Source organism: Propithecus coquereli, unplaced genomic scaffold (genome assembly GCF_000956105.1).
Source record: "Propithecus coquereli isolate 6110/MARCELLA unplaced genomic scaffold, Pcoq_1.0 Scaffold177, whole genome shotgun sequence".
Lineage (NCBI taxonomy): Eukaryota > Metazoa > Chordata > Mammalia > Primates > Indriidae > Propithecus > Propithecus coquereli.
The window spans coordinates 318625-338120 of NW_012142412.1; the positions used below are offsets into that span (position 1 = coordinate 318625).

General features: G+C 50.2%; 1 protein-coding gene across 2 annotated transcripts; it reads left to right on the forward strand.

Moving 5' to 3' along the window:
• Positions 1–582: 582 nt before the first annotated feature.
• GATA3 (GATA binding protein 3) lies at positions 583–18950 on the forward strand. Of its 2 annotated transcripts, none has more exons than XM_012642184.1 (6): positions 583–774; positions 1157–1764; positions 4162–4698; positions 9526–9671; positions 14287–14412; positions 18155–18950. In XM_012642184.1, exons 2-6 carry the CDS (start codon positions 1524–1526, stop codon positions 18437–18439), a joined length of 1335 nt encoding a protein of 444 aa, XP_012497638.1. In that variant the 5' UTR covers positions 583–774; positions 1157–1523; the 3' UTR covers positions 18440–18950. The 2 variants fall into 2 exon arrangements, with proteins under 2 accessions (XP_012497638.1, XP_012497639.1); XM_012642185.1 differs by having other exon boundaries at positions 690–774; positions 9529–9671; positions 18155–18936.
• Positions 18951–19496: the final 546 nt, after the last annotated feature.

Below are 19496 nucleotides of genomic sequence, written 5' to 3' on the forward strand. Positions count from 1 at the left end.
AAATCCCCAAATCCCTTGACATTACTGCTTTTTTTCCCCTGATCAGTTTTCCATGCACATAAGCCCCAACATCGATAAACTCTCCCCAATACCCTGAGTTGGATAATTTAATCATAAAAAATGTTTGCGCGTTAAAAAAAAAAAAGTCTGCAAAAGAAAAGTCTGCCTGTGCAAGTTAACTTTATGAATGGGGCAGGCGGGTCTCTCCAGGACGCGGCGATCTCCCGGCCCAAATGAATCGGCAGGAGCAGGAGCCACATTTAAAGGGCCAGAGCGCGAATTCGCTCGCGCCCGCCCCTCTGCCCCCGGCCCCGCGGGCCGCGCCCACCCTGCCCGCCGCCCCTGCGCCGGCGGCCGCCCTCCGCGGCGCCCCTTTCCGGTCAGTGGAGGGGCGGGCGGAGGGGCGGGGGCGTGCGGGGGGGTGGGGGGAGAAGTCCCGGAGCGGGTTTGGGTTGCAGTTTCCTTGTGCTGGGGATCCTGTCCCCTCCTCGCCAGCGCCAGGCTCCTCCCCCTCGGCGCGATGACACTAGAACCTCCTTAAGTTGCGTCGCGCCACAGCTGTCTGCGAACACTGAGCTGCCTGGCGCCGTCTTGATACTTTCAGAAAGAATGCATTCCCTGTAAAAAAAAAAATACTGAGAGAGGGAGAGAGAGAGACAGAGAGAGGAAAAGAGAGAGACGGAGAGAGCGCGAGACAGAGCGAGCCAGGCAATCTGACCGAGCAGGTCATACGCCTCCTCCTCCTCCTCCTCCTCTCTGCTCCTCGCTGCTCAGGTTGGTACTGGTGACTCTTCTTTTTTTTTTAAGTTTGATCCCCCCCCCTTTCACTTGGGAGGACTTTAAAATTTGTATAAAACCGCGACTCTCCTCTTTTGGAGGTCTTGTAGAGGCTGGAAGGAAGGTCCCGGGACCGGTGTCCCCGAGGGAGAGACTTGTCCTCCTCGTTGTGACCGCTCGGTCGGCCCGGGGCTCCCGGGAGCCGGGTCGCTGGGGTGTCCCTGGGAGTCTCGCTTCCTCTGCGGTCGCCGCCCCGCGCGCGCGTGCGTGTCCCGGGTGCGCAGGGCCGGGCGGGCGGCGCGGGGCCGTGGTGCCCCTCCAGAAACTCGGGTGCTAAAGTAGCTACCGGCTCATCCAGGTCTCCTTCTCTCCCTTGCAGGTGACCCGAGGGGAGACTCAGCCTCGGAGCCGCGGAGGAGCCCGGTGCACAGGAGCCTCCCTCGCAGGATTGCAGAGTCCTCGCCCCCTTTTACAGCTTGGCCCCTGTTATCCTGTCGTGCCTGGTTTTTTGGATTTTTTCCCTTCCCTTTCTTCTCTTTGCTAAACCACCCCTCAAGGATTTTTTCAAAGCCCTCTGGTTCGCTCACCTTTCCTTCCCAACCTTCCCATTCCCCCACTGAGAGCGAATCATTAAGCGACCCCCGGCCCTCCGACGGCAGGAGCCCCCCGACCTCCCAGGCCGACCGCCCTCCCTCTCCGCGCGCGGGTGCCGGGCCCGGCGAGAGGGCGCGAGCGCAGCCGAGGCCATGGAGGTGACGGCGGACCAGCCGCGCTGGGTGAGCCACCACCACCCCGCGGTGCTCAACGGGCAGCACCCGGACACGCACCACCCGGGCCTCGGCCACTCCTACATGGACCCGGCGCAGTACCCGCTGCCCGAGGAGGTGGATGTACTTTTTAACATCGACGGTCAAGGCAACCACGTCCCGTCCTACTACGGAAACTCGGTCAGAGCCACGGTGCAGAGGTACCCCCCGGCCCACCACGGTGAGTCCCCCCGGGGTGCAGGGACCCCGCCAGCCGCGCCCGCTCTCCGGGGTCGGGGAGGCAGGGAGGGACCGGGGCCGGGAGGGGGAAGCCGGGCGAAAGGCCCCAGCTGCAGCTACTGGTTCATTTACCAAAAAAACTGGGCCCCGGAAATGGGCGAGGAAGCCGTCTCTTTGGTCGTGAGATGTGTTTTGAAAAAGAGTCGCAGCAGCCGCCTCTCCCCGGCGCTGTCCCTGGGGCCTGGCTCACCTGGCGGGCGCCAAACCGCAGCCCCCTGTCCCCGCGCGGTGGCCGCAGGTTCGGGGGCCCGCGAGGTCCCCGGCGCGGGGCGCCAAGTCTCTGCCTCCGCCGGCCTAGGCGCCCGGGCCCGGCAGCCGGCGCCCGCCAAGCCGGACTGGAACTCGGCTCTGCAAAGAGCTTCGCTCCCTGATACCCGCCAGCTCTTCTAGGTGGGCTTCTGCCCGACGTCCTCAATTTACTTCTCCAGACACATTTTCGGAAAGGCCCCAGAGACGTATTTATTCACACCTTTCTGTTTGACCTTTTCCCAAAGCTAGTGCATCTGGTTTTTAGACGGGTCTCCTATCTCTTGGCTTCGGGAATGGAATTCTGATGCTTGGAGGGGTTTTGGGGGTGGGAGGGAAGATCAATGTCTTGAGAGACCCGAGGTTTCCTAGATTCCCGGCTGCACAGAATTTTCCTGCGTCTTTTGCCTCATTGCCTGCAATTCTTGCCTTGCTCTGCCTCGGGCCTACAGCAGTGCGTTAGGCTCCCGCATGAGATTTAGGATACACCAGGGTTCCAGTAGGAGCGATACCAGTGTTCTGGTGACACCCCCCTTTTTCCCTTTCACCTTGAGTTTAGGAGAGTTCTGAAATGTAAGAAAAAAAACCAGACCAGTACAGTTGGGGGAAAAAAGATCTAACACTTTCCAGCTGTAAGTTTTGTTCCTGAGGAAGAAATAGGAGCAAAAATTGGGGCAGAGAAAACGTGAGGCTTTCTCAGGCCGGCCAGACCGAGGTCTGCCCTGGTCCCTGTACTCAGAGGCTGCTTTGGCGCCGATGACATAGCCCCTCCGGCAGCAGGCGTCCTCTGCCCTGCAGTCGCCAGGTTTAAACAATCGTTTCTGCGGATGGGGCGCTCTTTGCCCACGTTCTGCGCAGATCAGCAGTTGAGTGGAAATGCGGCAGATGCAGACTTAATATTATTTACTATGCTACTTCCTGCATAATACGAATCTTGACCCTTGGTGTTCAGAGAACCCTCCTTCCCCCTGAACTCTCCTCCCCTTCCTCTCTCTTAAGATTTTAGTTTCAGTATTGTTCTTAATGGTGGAAGAAAATGTCAAATTCTGAGGCAGGTACTGCTGGATTAGAAGATCAATACGTGTGTGGATTTGCACTTGCAGTTTAAATGTTCTCCTCTCAGCGTGTAGACCTGTGTGAGTTATGGCTACCTTAAAATTGTGTATTTTAAATGAAAGCTAAATAGGCTTGGTATGAGTCATCCTGGGTTTAAAATATACACATCAACTGGAATTTTACGTCTCAGGGACTCAGGTGGAAATTCACATATCACACCGGTGGAATCACAGCTTTGAGGGCATGCGGGACTTATTTTATTTGCTTCTCCTGTACCATTTGGGAGGGTGAGAAAAGCAGGTGAAAACTGCCACCCCAGAGTCTAGCCTTGGAAACTTGCTTCAACAGCCCGAGCAGCTAAACATTTCCTTGCAGATCCCATTTCAGGCCTTTTGGAAGCAGCCTTGCAGATTCTGAGAAACCTGCGTTAGGTTTCTGGGAACTAGAAGCTTCTCTGTCTTCTTTCCCAAGGCCTCTCCTTCCTGCCAGCGAGTGGCAGGCAGGCGTGGGGTGGGAAGCTGGGCCTCTCTGGGGTGCTGAGCGGCTGTGTGGCCCGGCTCCATCCTTCAGGCCTCATCGTTTGCAGCTGACCCTCTTAACAGGCTGGCTGGGATTAAGTCTGGGCCGGGGGATTCTGGGCCATTGAAGGCAACCAATAAATCAAGTGAGGCTCTAGAGAGAGACCTCAGGGAATGTGATTTAGACGGTGTATCTGGACAGGCCAAAGAGGCCGAGGGGCCCTTCTCCACTCCGGCGCAGCCCCTCTCGGGTGTCAGGCGCAGGCCCTTCATTCTGCTGGCTGTGAGAGATCATCCCTGTGGGGGAGAGGGGTGGACGGAGTCTTCCCCTGCCTCTTGCCCCCAGGTGTGTGGCTGGGTTCTCCTGGGACCTCTTGGGTTAGAGAATGGGCCTGTGCTTGGGCTTTTGCTGACAGGGAGGCTGGGGCCTGAGGGGGAGAGTCCCCAGGCTTGTCTGGGGGCCTCCCAGGACCACCCTCACCCTCCTCCTCTCTCCTGTCCCTTCCCCACCGCTGCAGGGAGCCAGGTGTGCCGCCCGCCCCTGCTGCACGGATCCCTGCCCTGGCTGGATGGCGGCAAAGCCCTGGGCGGCCACCACACCGCTTCGCCCTGGAACCTCAGCCCCTTCTCCAAGACGTCCATCCACCACGGCTCCCCGGGGCCCCTCTCCGTCTACCCCCCGGCCTCGTCCTCCTCCCTGTCGGGGGGCCACGCCAGCCCGCACCTCTTCACCTTCCCGCCCACCCCGCCCAAGGACGTCTCCCCGGACCCATCGCTGTCCACCCCGGGCTCGGCCGGCTCGGGCCGGCAGGACGAGAAAGAGTGCCTCAAGTACCAGGTGCCGCTGCCCGACAGCATGAAGCTGGAGTCGTCGCACTCCCGCGGCAGCATGACCACCCTGGGGGGGGCCTCCTCGTCGGCCCACCACCCCATCACCACCTACCCGCCCTACGTGCCCGAGTACAGCTCCGGACTCTTCCCCCCCAGCAGCCTGCTGGGCGGCTCCCCCACCGGCTTCGGATGCAAGTCGAGGCCCAAGGCCCGATCCAGCACAGGTAGGAGCGGAGCCCTTTCTCTTCCTCCCGTTCTCCCTCCTCCTAAATAAATCCAGGGCCTGGGTGCAGAGAGGTCCCCTCTGGGGAGCTGGGATGTCCCAAACCCTACCGAGATTCCATTCCTTCCCATTTTTCCAGCCGGGAGGAATGCCTATGTCCTCCTGTCCGTGTGTCCTCCTGTCCTCGGAAGCAGAGGGGAAGTGGGATCTGATTTAAAACCCCCCAATGAACTGGGAAAGGAAAGAGACAAAAACAAAGCAATGCGCTCTCCTGCATGTGGCGGGACTTCTGCGTTCTGCTGGGAACCTTTAGTCAGTTTCCAAGACCAAATGGAAGGCCGAGGGAATAAATCTTTAGTGTTTAATGCTAAAACGAAACCTCCTCAAACCTAAACAAACACGGGTCCCTCCTGTGACCCCTTTGGCCTCTGTCAGTCTGACTGTTCCTCTCTGCTCAGCTCTGAGGGGGTCACACAGGAGGACAGACCTTTATATAGACTTGTATGAATACAGTGTGTATATATAAATTTTGGGGGGTGGGGGCAGAAACTAGCAAAAGCAGCACACATTCCTTGTGTGGAAAAGGGGGCTCTGAGCCGAACTTCTGGAAGAAAGAGGTGGCTTTGCATTGGCGACGCAGAGTTGAATGAAAATCTAATGTCTCACGGCCCAGTTAGTTACCTGCAGCTCTGCCAGAGCTCTCGGTGTGGGCAGGGGCCGGGGGCAGGGAGCCTTATTAGGACATACTCCTCTGTCGCTCTGAAGCCAGGGGAGGTAGAAGGGACTGGAAAAGTTCTCCAGGCGTGTCTCTGCTTCCTGAACTTACTCCCTTTCCAAAACGTGCACCCTGTCTAGCAGCACGCTGCATATTTATCCCACTGGTGTCATCCCTTGTATTAAAAAAAAAAAACCCAAATATTTTTGCTTTAAAAATAATCCATCACCCATTTTGTTTCTAATCAAAGTAATTGAGTCAAAAGAGACAGAGAAATCCTCTGAGACAAGAAGGGACTGTGTTTAGACAGGATTTTGTGAAGACTGCGATGTCTCCTTAGGTACATCCTATGTCCTCTCCCGTCTCACCTCTGCCTCTCTCTGTACGGATCCTATATAACAAGCAGTGGTGACAATCACTTGTCTCTTAAGGGTGAGATGAGCAGTCTAGAATCGGAGCTTCCAAAGCTCCCGGGTTGAAAAACTTCAGAGGGAGGGCTCTGGGAGCCCAGTGACCATGAGATCAGTTTTCAGGGCTTTTTTTTTCCAGAGTGACATTCACTCCGACTGCCTGGGCAGGACTGTCTCTATTTAGTTGATATGTTTTAGCTAATCCAATTATTTTCAGACTGCTGCACGCGACAGTTGCATTGTTTATCCCGAGCCAGGAACTTTAATAGAGTCCGGATGCGGTTAGGCTGAGAGAAAAACTCAGACCTGCATGTTCAGTACATGAAAGTAGGCAGGAGGCAGAGGGAGGCAGGCTGGCTGATGGAGTCAGAAAGAAAGCAAGGGGATGGGAGAGCCAGGGAGGAGGAGAGTGGCCCGTGGTGCCTGGCGGGGGCTGGCCTTGGGGGTGGAGGGGAAGGCTCGGGGGGAGATGGGGATGCAGCCTGACCCAGAAAAAAAACAGGCTGGGGGCTGCACGTAAAGAGGGCAAACCTGTGTATTTGGGGGTCATAATGGGATTTTTTTTTTTTTTAAACTTCTCTTTTCTGGTAGGGCTATGAGGCTGGGGGAAGAGCGTGGTATCTGAGGTCGGTGCCGTGGTTTGTGTGGGGGAGGGGACAGAGTGACTTTTCCAAGAGACTCTGGTTTCTTTGCCCTCATTTCCGCGTTTGATTTCTCCCGCTCTCCTGTACACACTTTCTGCCTTCAGTTGAGCCCTTTCCCTTCTCTCACCTCTTCCCTTAAGACTCTGGATGGGAAAGGTGGTTTCCCTGAGCCGCAGCTAGGGATATGTAAGCACCTATTTTATTTTTCTGGCAAGGCAGAGAGGAGGCCATTGCAATTGGCCCCTTTTACTTCCTCCTTATTCCTTTCTCACAGTCGGCAAAAACCAAGAACAGCACACCTGGCCAGCGAGGGAGCTGGGACTTTTGGGAGTGTGGAGGGAAGTTTCGAGAAGTCCCCCTGTGTGCAGAGGGTGGACACCGTGGGAGTTCTTGAGGAAGGGATTCTTTTGGTTTTAGTGGTTGCCTTCTTTCTTTCTTTCTTTTTCTTTTTCTTTTCTTTTTTTTTTTTAAACCTCTTCTCTGCAAATGCGTTTGCTGAAGGAGGATACAGAGAGAGGGTTCTCGGGGTTGTCGCTGGAGAAACGGTTGAGCTGTGGTTAGGGCACCTATTGCTTTCTGAACGCCTGGGCTTCCAGGGCTGGGATCCGTCTTTGCAAACAAAAGACAAAGCCTTTTTGCAAAGGGCCATTTCTTTGGGCACCTCCCTCCACCTTCCTGGGAGCAATCTCCTGCCCTGCTCCCTACCCCCTCACACGGCCCCGTTTCAGGCAGGCAAGCGGCCTTTGCAAATGGCTGTTGAATGTCAGGAGGCCTCGCAGCTCTGTGGTTCTTGTCACCTAAGAGAGAGGTGTCTGCCAGAGCCGTTCGCAGCAGGCAGGGGGCGAGGAGAGGGGAGGAGAGGACGCAGGAGGGAGTCGGGGCCTCCATTAGGAAAATTGGCTGTTTGCTGAAGTCATAGACCAGAGGCAACAAGGAAAAAAGAAAAAGAAAAGCCCACACAAAGCGGTCGCAAACTTGCCGAGTGAATCAAGACAGAAAATTGCCCTAGTGTGCAGAGCCTTGTTGAAGAGGTAACCATTGCTAGCTTTCAAGGTCCCTCTGAAACGGAAGCTGTCATCCTCCCCGCCGCCCTGCAAAAGAAAGGAAATCAGACTGATTGTGTCAGGCTGGGAGGTCCCCCAGTGCCAGGGTGCTGGCTTAGGGTGCCGGCTTAGGGTGCCTGGAGCCACCAAAGCCTCACACAGCCCCCTGCCCTGTGCCTAACTGGGGTGGGGAGGTGAGCCTGGCTGGCCCCTGTCTGGGCAGGCCCGGGAGTGGGCCTGCAGCCTCAGCTGACGTGGTGCCCACTTGGCTGCCTCCTGGCTGGGCTGTAGGCAGGTGGCTTCTCCTCGCCCACTCGCCCTGCGCCTCCCCTCGCACCTCTCCCACATCCAGTCTACCACCTCCCTCAGGCTTCTGACCCCAGCTAAGGTATCTGGGTATGATTCAGTCCAAAGCCTTTTTGAGAAGAGCTGTTGGCTCACCAGTGCGATGTGTTTGTGTATAATCATAGGGGTTCTTGGACAGAAGGCTCTCCTCCGGAGACCCCAGGCTAAGAACCTTTTTGGAATCTGGAGGAAAAAAAAAATTCTCTTAGCTTCTCCAAATTTTTTTGAAAAAGCAAAGTAGATTAAAACTACTCAGCACCAACCCTGACTCTAATGGAGGTGGAGGCAAGACCCTCTCGTATTTGCAAAAGTCTTTAGCTTCCTATTGATCACAGGCTTGCAAGTGGGACCCCACCAGTTCCCTCATACTTGCTCAGGGGGTTTCCAAAGGCCCTGTAGGTCCCAGAGCTGCCAAGGCAGACTTCTCCTCCTTTAGGGGAGTCAGAATTCGTAAGGCCCCTTGCAGGTTCTCTTCTCCCTACTCCAGTCTTCCTCCTAGGTTGTGAGTGGTTGATTAATCTCTTAAAACAAAACAATCTTCAGGGCTCATCTCTCTCCCCTGCTCACCCTCCAGTATCTTCTTCTGGGCCTCCCCTCCTGGGGGGCCACCTTGAGTCGAGGGCTTCCTCCCATACACCAAGAGAACTGGGTGGGTGGGCCCTCTGCTCCTCCCCAAAGCGAGGAGATTCTCCTAGAAAAGCATGAAATCAGTTAGCAAACTGCCCCAGTCCTAAAATGGTCATTTAAGGGATTCTTCCAAGGAACCTGCTGGGGGTGGGTCTGGGTGGTGAATGCTGCCCAGAGGAACCCAACCCTGCCTGGCCGGTTTTTTGTTTATTTTGTTTGTTTGTGTTTTTGGAAAAAGAGAAACTGCAGGCAGGCCTTGGTTAAGGAGCCTACGGAGAGCCCCCACGCTGTCCTCCCAACCCATCCCCTCTTGCCCACTCCCTCCTTTCTGGGTTCCCTACTCCCCTCCGCCCCCCCAGCAACCCCTGGCTGGGGTCACAGTTTAGCTTCAGTCTTGTAACCCTGTCTGGAAAGCTATGGAAATCCCTGCTGGGTCCTAATCTCTTCCTTTCCAGCTAGGGACATGTACAGTTTGATTAAAGTAAAATCTAAAGCCCTAGCTACTCAGATCAATCAGCCAATTGATCAATCGATATGTCTATTTATTGTCTGTTTATCTATCTAGCCATTGATTAATCTTTCCTTTCCCCGATCCTAATCTTCATTATTTAATCAATCTATATAGACAGACCTACTGATGATAATGGGTCATCTCTGTTTTTCTTTTTTTCCTTTGAGGGAAATGAATGGCGTGTTTTGCTTTTGCCACCGTCCGAGGCTCAGAATTTTCTCAGGGAAGTGTTTTGGGTTGGAATCTGCCTTCCTCCTTGGTCGGCCTGGTCTTCCTCATCCAGGCCAGGAATAAGGCTCTTTGGCTGCGGATGCCTCTGTCCCTTGTGTCCCAGGGAGGGTCGTGCCAGGCATGGCAGCCACTCTGCTCCACTTTGAAGCCCCTTAGAAGGAGGTGGGGATGGGATGGTCCCCAAAAGTGGAGGAAGAAAGGAAAAAGTCCCCAACTTGACTTTGCTCCCCAAATTCCAAATGCTGTCGCCTTCCCTGTGTGTTCTCCTGCCATTAGTGACTTATCTGTGGTTTTGTTTCCAGAAGGCAGGGAGTGTGTGAACTGCGGGGCAACCTCCACCCCACTGTGGCGGCGCGACGGCACCGGGCACTACCTGTGCAACGCCTGCGGGCTCTACCACAAAATGAACGGACAGAACCGGCCCCTCATCAAGCCCAAGCGGAGGCTGGTGAGTTTCGCTGGGGAGGACTGACCCCTTGCCACCCGTTTTGTGTTTTTCATTTCCTGTCTTCAGGAAGGGACAGCCTTTTTCAGGAAATTGGCAGGACGGCTCAAAATCGTGTCAGCTTGCTTGGGACAGTTTCTTTTTGCTTTGCAAATTAGATATACAGAAAAGCTTTCTCTCTTTTTTTCCTCTCCATGTCTTTTAAGCCACTTCATAGATCTTTAAAGATGCTGACTTCTTGGTTGTCAAATCTGCAACGTAGACCCTAATATAACAACTGCGTTAACGAGACCAGGATGGCTGATTCAACATGCTTCGATAATCACTGTTTCACAGAAAGAGGAATTTAGTACGAGGGTGTCCTGTCCTAGGAACCATCTAGAACATGTTCCCGAGGTGGTGGCATGTGGTCTCCGAGGAAGGGTCACTGGCTCAGTGCTGATTTCTTCTACTGATGCTTTAAGATAGACGGGACGGGTGAGACGAATTTCAGACGCAGCAGCCTCTACTGAGCCCAGCAAACGTTTCCTTCTTTCCTGGTCCTAGCACTGTGGACCTTCCACTGGCAATTCCTGTGGGAACAGTCTTGTGAGTCCCGTCTTGCTGCAGTCTGACCTAGCATTTGATCTTGTTTTCTCTTTGAACTCCTATGAAGAGGGTGATAGGTTTTATTATTTTTTCCCCTTCTTTTTTTTTTCTTTGTAAAACTTTTGACCATTAGGAATCCTTGAGTAAACCTGGCTGTGTCAAGCATTTATAGGGAAAACTAGCAGGAGAGGTCCATTCGGAAGCTTGTCCTTGGAACCTTAGGCCCGTTGAACAGTGAGTGTCTGTAACAGAGAAGTAACAGCTAACCGCAGTCCAGAGATCAAAATGCCTTTGGGGGTGCTGACATTCACCCAGGCAGAGACTCGAGGAGGGGCGTTTCCCCAGGCAGATTAATGGATGAATTAGCATCCATCCCATTCTATGGGAGGAAAAAAAAAAAAACCACACCACAACCATCCTGTGTTCTTTTTAAAGAATTAGTTGTCCTCCCCATCAGATTATGGCTGCAACTCAACACCTTTCACATCCCTCTTAGAAGAAGGAAAAACTTTCTAGGGATGGAAGTGCCCACATGACTTTAATTTCTGGCAACCATGGATCTCCAGGATTCATTCTCCCTGATCTCTGCCCCTTTCTCCAACTTTCTCAACCTTCCCCCACTTCTCATACACTTTGGTATTTTTTTTTTTTTCTTCCTTTCTCTCATGTGCAAAGCTAACTTCCTAGGAAAAAGCTGCCGGATATCTGAGCACTGGAGATAACTCATAAACAACAACTCAGCTTCCCCAACCTAAACACCGAGATGTTTGAACGGATCAGAACAAGAAGTGTTTGGAAAAAAAAAAAATGGCTGGAGGTGTTAGCACAGAATGAATATGATCACACCACAAAAGAATGTTTTGAATCACTCAAAACCTGGCCTTAGTAAAAAAAAAAAAAAAAAAAAAAACTAACAACAAAAACCTTCTTGTTAAAATATGTCATGGTACCATCATAGTTTTTTTTTTTTTTTTTTAAGGGCAAAAGTAATGAAGAAAGAAGGGTTAAAAATCTCAAACTGTGAGCTGATGGATGAGCACCAGTTCATCTGACATTTTCTTGGGTTTTCTCCTTCTGTCTGTACAGATTGCAGAGGAGGGTTCTACTTCCATTTTACATAATTTTGTCTTCACTCACCTTTCATAGGAAATCTCTAGAACTCTGAGTAATAATTGCTTTTAATTCTAGAGTTCATTGGCTGTCACATTTTAAGCCGTCTGTTCTTTCTGAATCATCTGTCCTGGGTGCTTTGATATTTTTAGTTCTATAGAATTCATATACTACAGGGAGGACACATTCAGATTTTTTTTTTTTTTTTTTGAGACAGAGTCTCACTTTGTTGCCCAGGCTAGAGTGAGTGCCGTGGCGTCAGCCTAGCTCACAGCAACCTGAAACTCCTGGGCTCAAGGGATCCTCCTGCCTCAGCCTCCCGAGTAGCTGGGACTACAGGCATGTGCCACCATGCCCGGCTAATTTTTTTTTTTCTATATATATATTTTTAGTTGTCCAGATCATTTCTTTCTTTTTTTAGTAGAGACGGGGGTCTTGCTCTTGCTCAGGCTGGTCTCGAACTCCTGACCTTGAGCGATCCACCCGCCTTGGCCTCCCAGAGTGGCGTGAGCCACTGCGCCCGGCCTATATTTGACTTTTGAACACCTAGAACGTTTTGTTTTTTCTTTCCTGTATTCCCTAGTCCTTCACCCCAGCTCCATCTTTTCAGTTTGCTATTTTTGTCTGATACATTTGCAGATGCACTGAAGACCACCCAGCCCATAACGTAGTAGCTCTTCCCTGAGATGCATATCTAACGCTGAATAAACTCATGCAGGAAATAGAAGAGATAACCTAAGGGAAGATCCATTCAGTTTTTTTTCCTCCCCTCTGACGTTGCCAGGATTTTCATGTCTCACAACTAGCAAAAGTCGGAGCAGCTTGCTCTATTAAATACTCTGCCTTCTGCTAGGGAACCAAACAGCACGGCTTTAAGAGACTCTGTGTCAGTTCCCGTAAAGTCTGTAGCACTGGGAATATATTCTGAACCTGCTTGGATTTATTTATGTGACTGTCAGTGTAATGCTGAGAATTAGAGAGCCCCCTCCGCTGGAGTTCTAATCTTACCAGTTGGTGTTATGTGGACGTCCTACACATTCTAAATTGCTGGGCTGGGAAATCCAGATGCGTGGGTAGATATTAGTCTACTCTATCAGAGGATTTATTTTAAAGGAAAAAAAGACTATATGAAGGTAATAATAATCACATATCATGTAATTGTCAAAATCATTAAGCACTGGTTGTATGCAGCACTTTCTTTCCAAGAGTACACAAGGGAAACAGTTATTTAAGAATTAAATGATCACGTTTCATGAAGGCAGGTAGGCGTAGGCCTATGGCGTTGGAATCAGCTTTCTTGGACTGGTGAATGATTTTCAAAACGGGCAGCAAAAAAGTAGAACCTTCTCCGTTATGATAGATCAGGACTATTTTTAATTTCCATTTTCTTAGAATACAGAAAAGAAAGAAATTACTTAAAAAAAGTCATAACTCTGTTGTTTAGAGCCCATAGGAGCCTGTCTGTGGAATGCCAGTGGCTTTGAAAGGAAAGGAATCAGTCTGGTTAATTCAAAATCGCCCCTGGGTTTTCATATCTGGCAGCTTTGGGTGTTTGGTCCAACTTTTTGCTCAATAAAATATTAACAGCAAAGTGCACCAGGGTCCTTGTAGTCCCCATGCAACGTTCTTAGAACCGTACCGGAATTTTCTTCATCACAGATAAAGACTAGCTAAATTCTGTCTCCTCCTCTTGCCTTTTGCTCGATAATATTTTTCAGTCCAGAAGCAGGAATAACTTTGCAGTTAAAATTTTCTTTCCATGGTGGAAGGTGAGGAGGAAAGGGAGGTGTGTATTAGAAGTGACTCAACTCCATTATCTTTCGACAGTTTTTGAGTTTTGTTTTTTTTTTTAAGTGTGCACCTAGAGAATAGTCCCCTGACCAATTTCAATGTGTCAAAAAGTGAGAGAAAAATCTGCCTTTTGAAGGAAATGAAGGCTGTAACACAACCAAGGAATAAAAATTCACGTGGAGGCTGATATTTGAACTGCAAACTCTTCTACTCGGGGAACAGCTAATAGGAAATACCTAATTTCACGAAGGCGACACGAGACCAGAGGAGGCGGGGAGGCCAGGGTTTCTGTTGAATAGCGAAATTACTTGTTCTTTTGAATTTGTCTCATTAACTGACAGCCACCTAAAGGGACTGAGGGTGGCTGTCCCGTGAATGGCAAGTGACCGAGTCTGAGAGCGCAGGCTGTGTAAATGCAGGACCGTGTTGCAAATGCGACAAGGTCTTGTTGACTCAGGGTGTCCTGCCCGGTGCCTGCTGGGTTACGCCAGCCACGAGTGTATGCCACACACAGGCACGGACATCCTCCCGGAGAACGATTTAGCGTTGTGCTCGCGCCTGCTTCTCTTTATAACCCGGTGTTTCTTTATTTGGGATCTACACAGTGCTTTGGAAGCTCGGGTTTGTTCTTTTGCTGTTAGTGTATCCGGATAGCCGGGAGCCGGTTTGAGGATTAATATTCTTGGGAGTTGGGCCTGAAAAAGACCTCTTGTGGCCCCGGGCCTGCTGAATAAGGCAAGACTGAATGGTACCCAAACTAGTAGGACTAATTAAAAATTGCCACCCGTGAAAACTAACCCTCCAGTGCACTTCGTGAGACAGGGGTAGGGAGATAACATTCCCAGGGAGGTGGCCTTGGCTTTCCCATCCTTGCGAGTTCTGCCCTGGTGAGTGGCAGGTAGAACTCTGTGCTCTGATACCCTCCTATCCAGTGGATTGGTGACATTTTTCTTCTCAAGGCAGCTTTTGGGGATCTTTATTACTTTCATGTGGGCCACTTGCTAGTTTTGATTTCAGTGATAATTCTTCCTTCCTTTTTTTCTTTTTCTTTTTTTAAAGCCTGTCTCCGTAGTTATGACAACACATTTAACGTTTGTTTTGGTTTTATCCTCTCTCTCCCCACTCCCAGTCTGCAGCCAGGAGAGCAGGGACGTCCTGCGCAAACTGTCAGACCACCACGACCACGCTCTGGAGGAGGAATGCCAACGGGGACCCTGTCTGCAACGCCTGCGGGCTCTACTACAAGCTGCACAATGTAAGTGGCACTGGGACCCGCCAGGTGGGGACCCTTCCTGACAACGCCCAGTAGGCAGCATCACCACTGGTCCCTGGAGACCGCCTGATCAGGGTGAATTGCCCACCTTGGGGCCAAATAACAGGCCTCACATGATCTATGCAATAGGACTAGTTTGGAAAACTATTTTGTCTGGCGTAGCCTTGCTGGGGTGGAGGGGGTTGGAAGACACAGCACCGCAGCCCCGTGGCATGTATGGGACACCACCACGCGTGCTGCGGGAGTCCCGAATGCCGGGTGGGACTGTCTGGGTTTTGAAGGGAAAAAAAAAATCTTCCCCTTGGAAAGCAAAAAGAAAAAAAGTCACTGGTTCTGTTCTGTTGTTTCTTTGCATTTTAAATTTTTTGCAAAAAGAGAAAGCGTGAGCTAGGGAGAGAGGGAAAGAGGAAAAGCTTGTAGAATTGTGGCGTGGGGCGCGCAGGGACTCTGAAACCGAGAGGAACCCTTCAGCCGCTGAGGGGTCAAAAGTCTCGCCTCACCGTGTGCTATGAATGTTAAATGGAGTCTCTGTAGGAAAGACAGGGAATGAAAGTGTGAGAGATTTCAGCGAGATGTCTTTGTCCAAACTAGCTTTCACGTGGGGAGAACTCCTGAGCCAAGTGGCGGGGGAGGCTATCCCAGCAACCCTGTCTTTTTCTTCTTCTATGTACCATTAGCAGTGTGACAATTGCCAGTCACCTGGCTCTAGCTGCGTCATTTGCAATCTTTCAACTCCGGGTCTTCTTATTTTGTAATATCTTCATCTTAAAAGAAATTTTTTTCAGGTTATTTTTTTCCTGAAACAATTCTGGCTAACAGGCCATGGCCCTAGAGTGGCCTCAAGTTTACGTTAATCCCAAAGAAAAAATGGTCATTTCTCTCTCTCTCTCTTTCTTTCTCTCTCTCTTTCCTTTTTGGCGCTTTCTGATTCTCCTAAAGTCTCTTGGCCAACATGACTTTGGCACAATCTGGGACCAAACAGGGAGGAGGTACAGAGACTTCTGCCTGGGGCGGTTCTGGCAAGAACTCCTCTTACTCAGGATTCCTGGGAGTTGGGGAGGAGCTTTTCTGGTTAGAGTTTTTTGAGTCACAGAGAACTTCTCAAGGTTGACCCCGGCACCCTACTCTGTATTCGCTTTTTGGGAACAAGTTGCTGTGATTCTGAGGGACCCTCTACCCTCATCTTCTTTTGACACGGTCTGGTGAAGTGCCCAGCGCTAATGAAACCAGAGTCTTGCTACGATTCCGTGTTCTCCCTGGGCTCCTGGGACTGTGGCTATGTAACGTTTATCAGCAGCTAAATCCAAGTTCTGTTTTCACTTTGGGGAATTCGCTCGCTGACTGCAGTAGAGATAGAGATTCATGATTGAAATCTGGAAGGTTTGGGGCGTTAGAGTTTATTAGCTCACCAGTCATCAGCACTGCCTATGAAGTTATTTTGGGGGCTGTAATTTATGGCTTTCAAAGAACTTTCGTGGTACTTGATTACATCAGAGCCCCAGATAGTCCCTGTTGTAGACAGGGCAGAAATGATTTTTATTTCGGTTTTACATGAAGAAATTATGCCTGAGTAAAGGGAGTAACTTGAGCAAGGTAGCGTGGCTGATAAAGTAGAAGAGTCAAAATGGATTTCCAAGGGTCCAGGAGGCTTTTTCCTGGGAGGTCAGTAGTGGCAGGACTAAGGCAAACTGTTGGAAAGTAAGCACTCTTTTATTTTAGAACACAACAAAATTGTAGTGACTTGTGCATGCATATGTATTTCTTATTTCCATGGAAGTACAGGAATTGGGGAAATTAGCTAGCTATACATTTTTTTTAAATTGTTCGCTGTGCTGAGATGTGATCCCACTTGTGTCTGATTTAAACATATATATATATATAGATATAATTTCTGAAGAATATGAATTTCTCAAATCTTAAGAAAAGCCAAGGCATCCCCTCCACTGCTCACTCCCACGCTGCCGTTAATTAGCTCGGTCTTCCTGGCTGTGCTCTGGCAATTAGGAGAGAGAAACTTCCTCATCCCCAAGAGTGGTTTTTTTTCCTGTCTCCTCTGGCTTAGTAGGACCTCAGGAAAGCAGGCGATTTATGTGTATCCAACAATAAGAGATACTGATCTGTGAACGTTTTCATCGCCCTGCCCATCCAGATATCTATACGGGGATGCCACGAGCTCCTTTCTCCTTATCTAGGTGTTTAGATAACTGCCTATCTCGGCATCAGTGTATCTAGGTGGTGTTGTGACTAGTTACCTGGGGTTGTGTGGCTATCGGTGTAACTAGATATTATATTTAGATATCTGGCTATGTGTATCTAGATATCGGTGGCGGCCAGGGCTGTGTATCTAGACATTATCTTGGGGAAGATTTGATGTGGGAGTAGATTCCTGTCATCTCTACAGGCTGCTGCTTTATCTGCAGGATAACTTTGAAGGAGGAACCCTGAGACGTTTCCCTGGCAGTGAGTGACCTTTCTCAGCTCTTCTGCCGTCAGTCGGTCATGTTGTCTTCCTGGCACGGTCGCAGCTGCAGCCTGGGGCTCCGTTCCCCTCTCCAGACAGGCTGTCCCAGCTACTCTCAGCAACCTGGTCCCTCTTGGCCATTTGAACTCTTCCTTTCTCAACCATCATTTTCTAGCTTTGGAGGCAGACAGGTGGAGCCCAGAGCCGAGGGTTCTCGACAGGGTGAAACGGGGGGCGTTTTCACCCCAGGCGGTCATGGTGTGCAGTTTGCTCTTTGGGGCAGGTGTCTGCTCTTCAGTCGGGTTAATGTCACTCTGGGTGGGGACCAGCTTCTGTGCACTTTGTAAAGTCCCCTGTCTTGATTCCGGCCCGCCTCCCTCCAGCTGATGTATTTTAAAAAGACAAATGAGGTTTGTGAAGAAGAGAAAAGTGGTAGCTGTCTCGGAGATTGAAGTCTGGTGAATTTGAGAGCAGGGCCTGGCCTCTCTCTCTTTAGTTCATTCTTGGTCTTTACTTTTTAGGAAGAGCGTACTTCTACGCTAACACAATCTTCGCACCCCAAAAGTGGTTGTTAAATGCTGGTTGGTTGGCTGTTTGTCTTGTTGGAAGGGAAGAGTTAGAACTAGGCAGAAATAGCAGCTTTCAACCATCGCAGCTGCTGCTGGAGTGACTCAGGCAAGGGATTACTTTTTGGGAAGGCGTGTTTTCTTAAAGTACAACCCTGGAACCCCTAAATTCCAGGAGAAGATTTTACTACGGCACCTGTCATTGTGAAAAGGCCTACGTGGAAGAAAGGCAACCCCCAAATGACTCCGCAGAGCCGTCCAATCCCATTTCCTCCCAGGCAGATAGACTTAAACACCTGAAGATTGATTACCTTGGCAGCGCTTTTAAAGTTCTGAAACCGATTTGTCAGAGGAGTAGACAAAATGGTATTTCCCTCTCGAAGATTCCTCAGTAGCCCCTCCTCTCTTGCGATAGTCTAAGGAAATTCTCAAGAAATAAGACAAGTTATTCTATTTGAGTTACCGGAGAAATGCAATCATGCTAGGTGGGTCTCTCGACTGGTAACTAGATCTGTCTGAGTTACTTGGTCCCCGGGAAGGAGGCAGGAGACAGTGGGAGGGAGCAAGGGGCCCTCTGAAACCAAAACGGATCCCCAATCTGGGGCGGCTGGTGGAACGCGTGTCGGTGTGCGAGAGCGCGTGCATTTCAGAGACAGCATGAAAGTAAAAAAAAAAAAAAAAATTGATCTTTGTTTAGATTAACAGACCCCTGACCATGAAGAAGGAAGGCATCCAGACCAGAAACCGGAAAATGTCTAGCAAATCGAAAAAGTGCAAAAAGGTGCACGACACGCTGGAGGACTTCCCCAAGAACAGCTCGTTTAACCCGGCCGCCCTCTCCAGACACATGTCCTCCCTGAGCCACATCTCGCCCTTCAGCCACTCCAGCCACATGCTGACCACACCCACGCCCATGCACCCGCCGTCCAGCCTGTCCTTCGGACCTCACCATCCTTCCAGCATGGTCACCGCCATGGGTTAGAGGCCTGCTCGACGCTCACCGGGCTCCACGCGGGAGTCCCCGAAGCCCCTTCGACTTGCATTTGTGCAGGAGCAGTATCATGAAGCCCGAAGGCCATGGATATACGTTTTCGAAGGCAGAAAGCAAAATGATGTTTGCCACTTTGCAAAGGAGCTCGCTGTGGTGTCTGTGTTCCGACCACCGAATCTGGGTCCCATTTGTGAATAAGCCATTCAGACTCTCATCCCCTATTTAACAGGGTCTCTAGTGCTGTGAAAAAAAAAATGCTGAACATTGCATATAACTTATATTGTAAGAAATACTGTACATTTGAGGAAGACTCTATTGCATCTGGGTAGCTGTCAGGCATGAAGGATGCCAAGAAGTTTAAGGAATATGGGGGAAAATAAAGTATGGGATTAAGAAGAAACTAGGTCTGATATCCAAATGGACAAACTGCCAGTTTTGTTTCCTTTCACTGGCCACAGCTGTTTGATGCATTAAAAGAAAAAAAAAAACAAAAAAGAAAAAAAGAAAAAAAACAGAAAAAAGAAAAAAGCAAAAAAAAAAAGAAAAGAAAAAAGTCGTAGGCGAATCATTCGTTCAAAGCTGTGGGCCTCTGCAAAGGAAGTGTCTATCGGTTCCGGGCAATCAGTGTTAACGCTCGCAAATGCCATCTGCCATCGCTGGTGTCCGATAGTCCTTCTCTAGGCCCACATGCTTTGTGAACAAGTCCCTGTAATTGTTTGTATGTATAATTCAAAGCACCAAAATAAGAAAAGATGTAGATTTATTTCATCATATTATACAGACTGAATTGTTGTATAAATTTATTTACTGCTAGTGTTTAAGAACTGCTTCTCTTTTTTTGTTTGTTTCGATACTTTTCCTTCTCTCTCAATTTTTGGTTGAATAAACTAGATTATATTCAGTTGACCTAAGGTGGTTGTGCTCTGGAGGGTTTATTTTTCCATTTTGTTTTTTGGATGATATTTATTAAATAGCTTCTAAGGGTCCGGCAGCATCTGTCTTCTCCCTTCTGCAGCCTGTGCTGAGGGTAGCAGCGTGTGAGCTACCC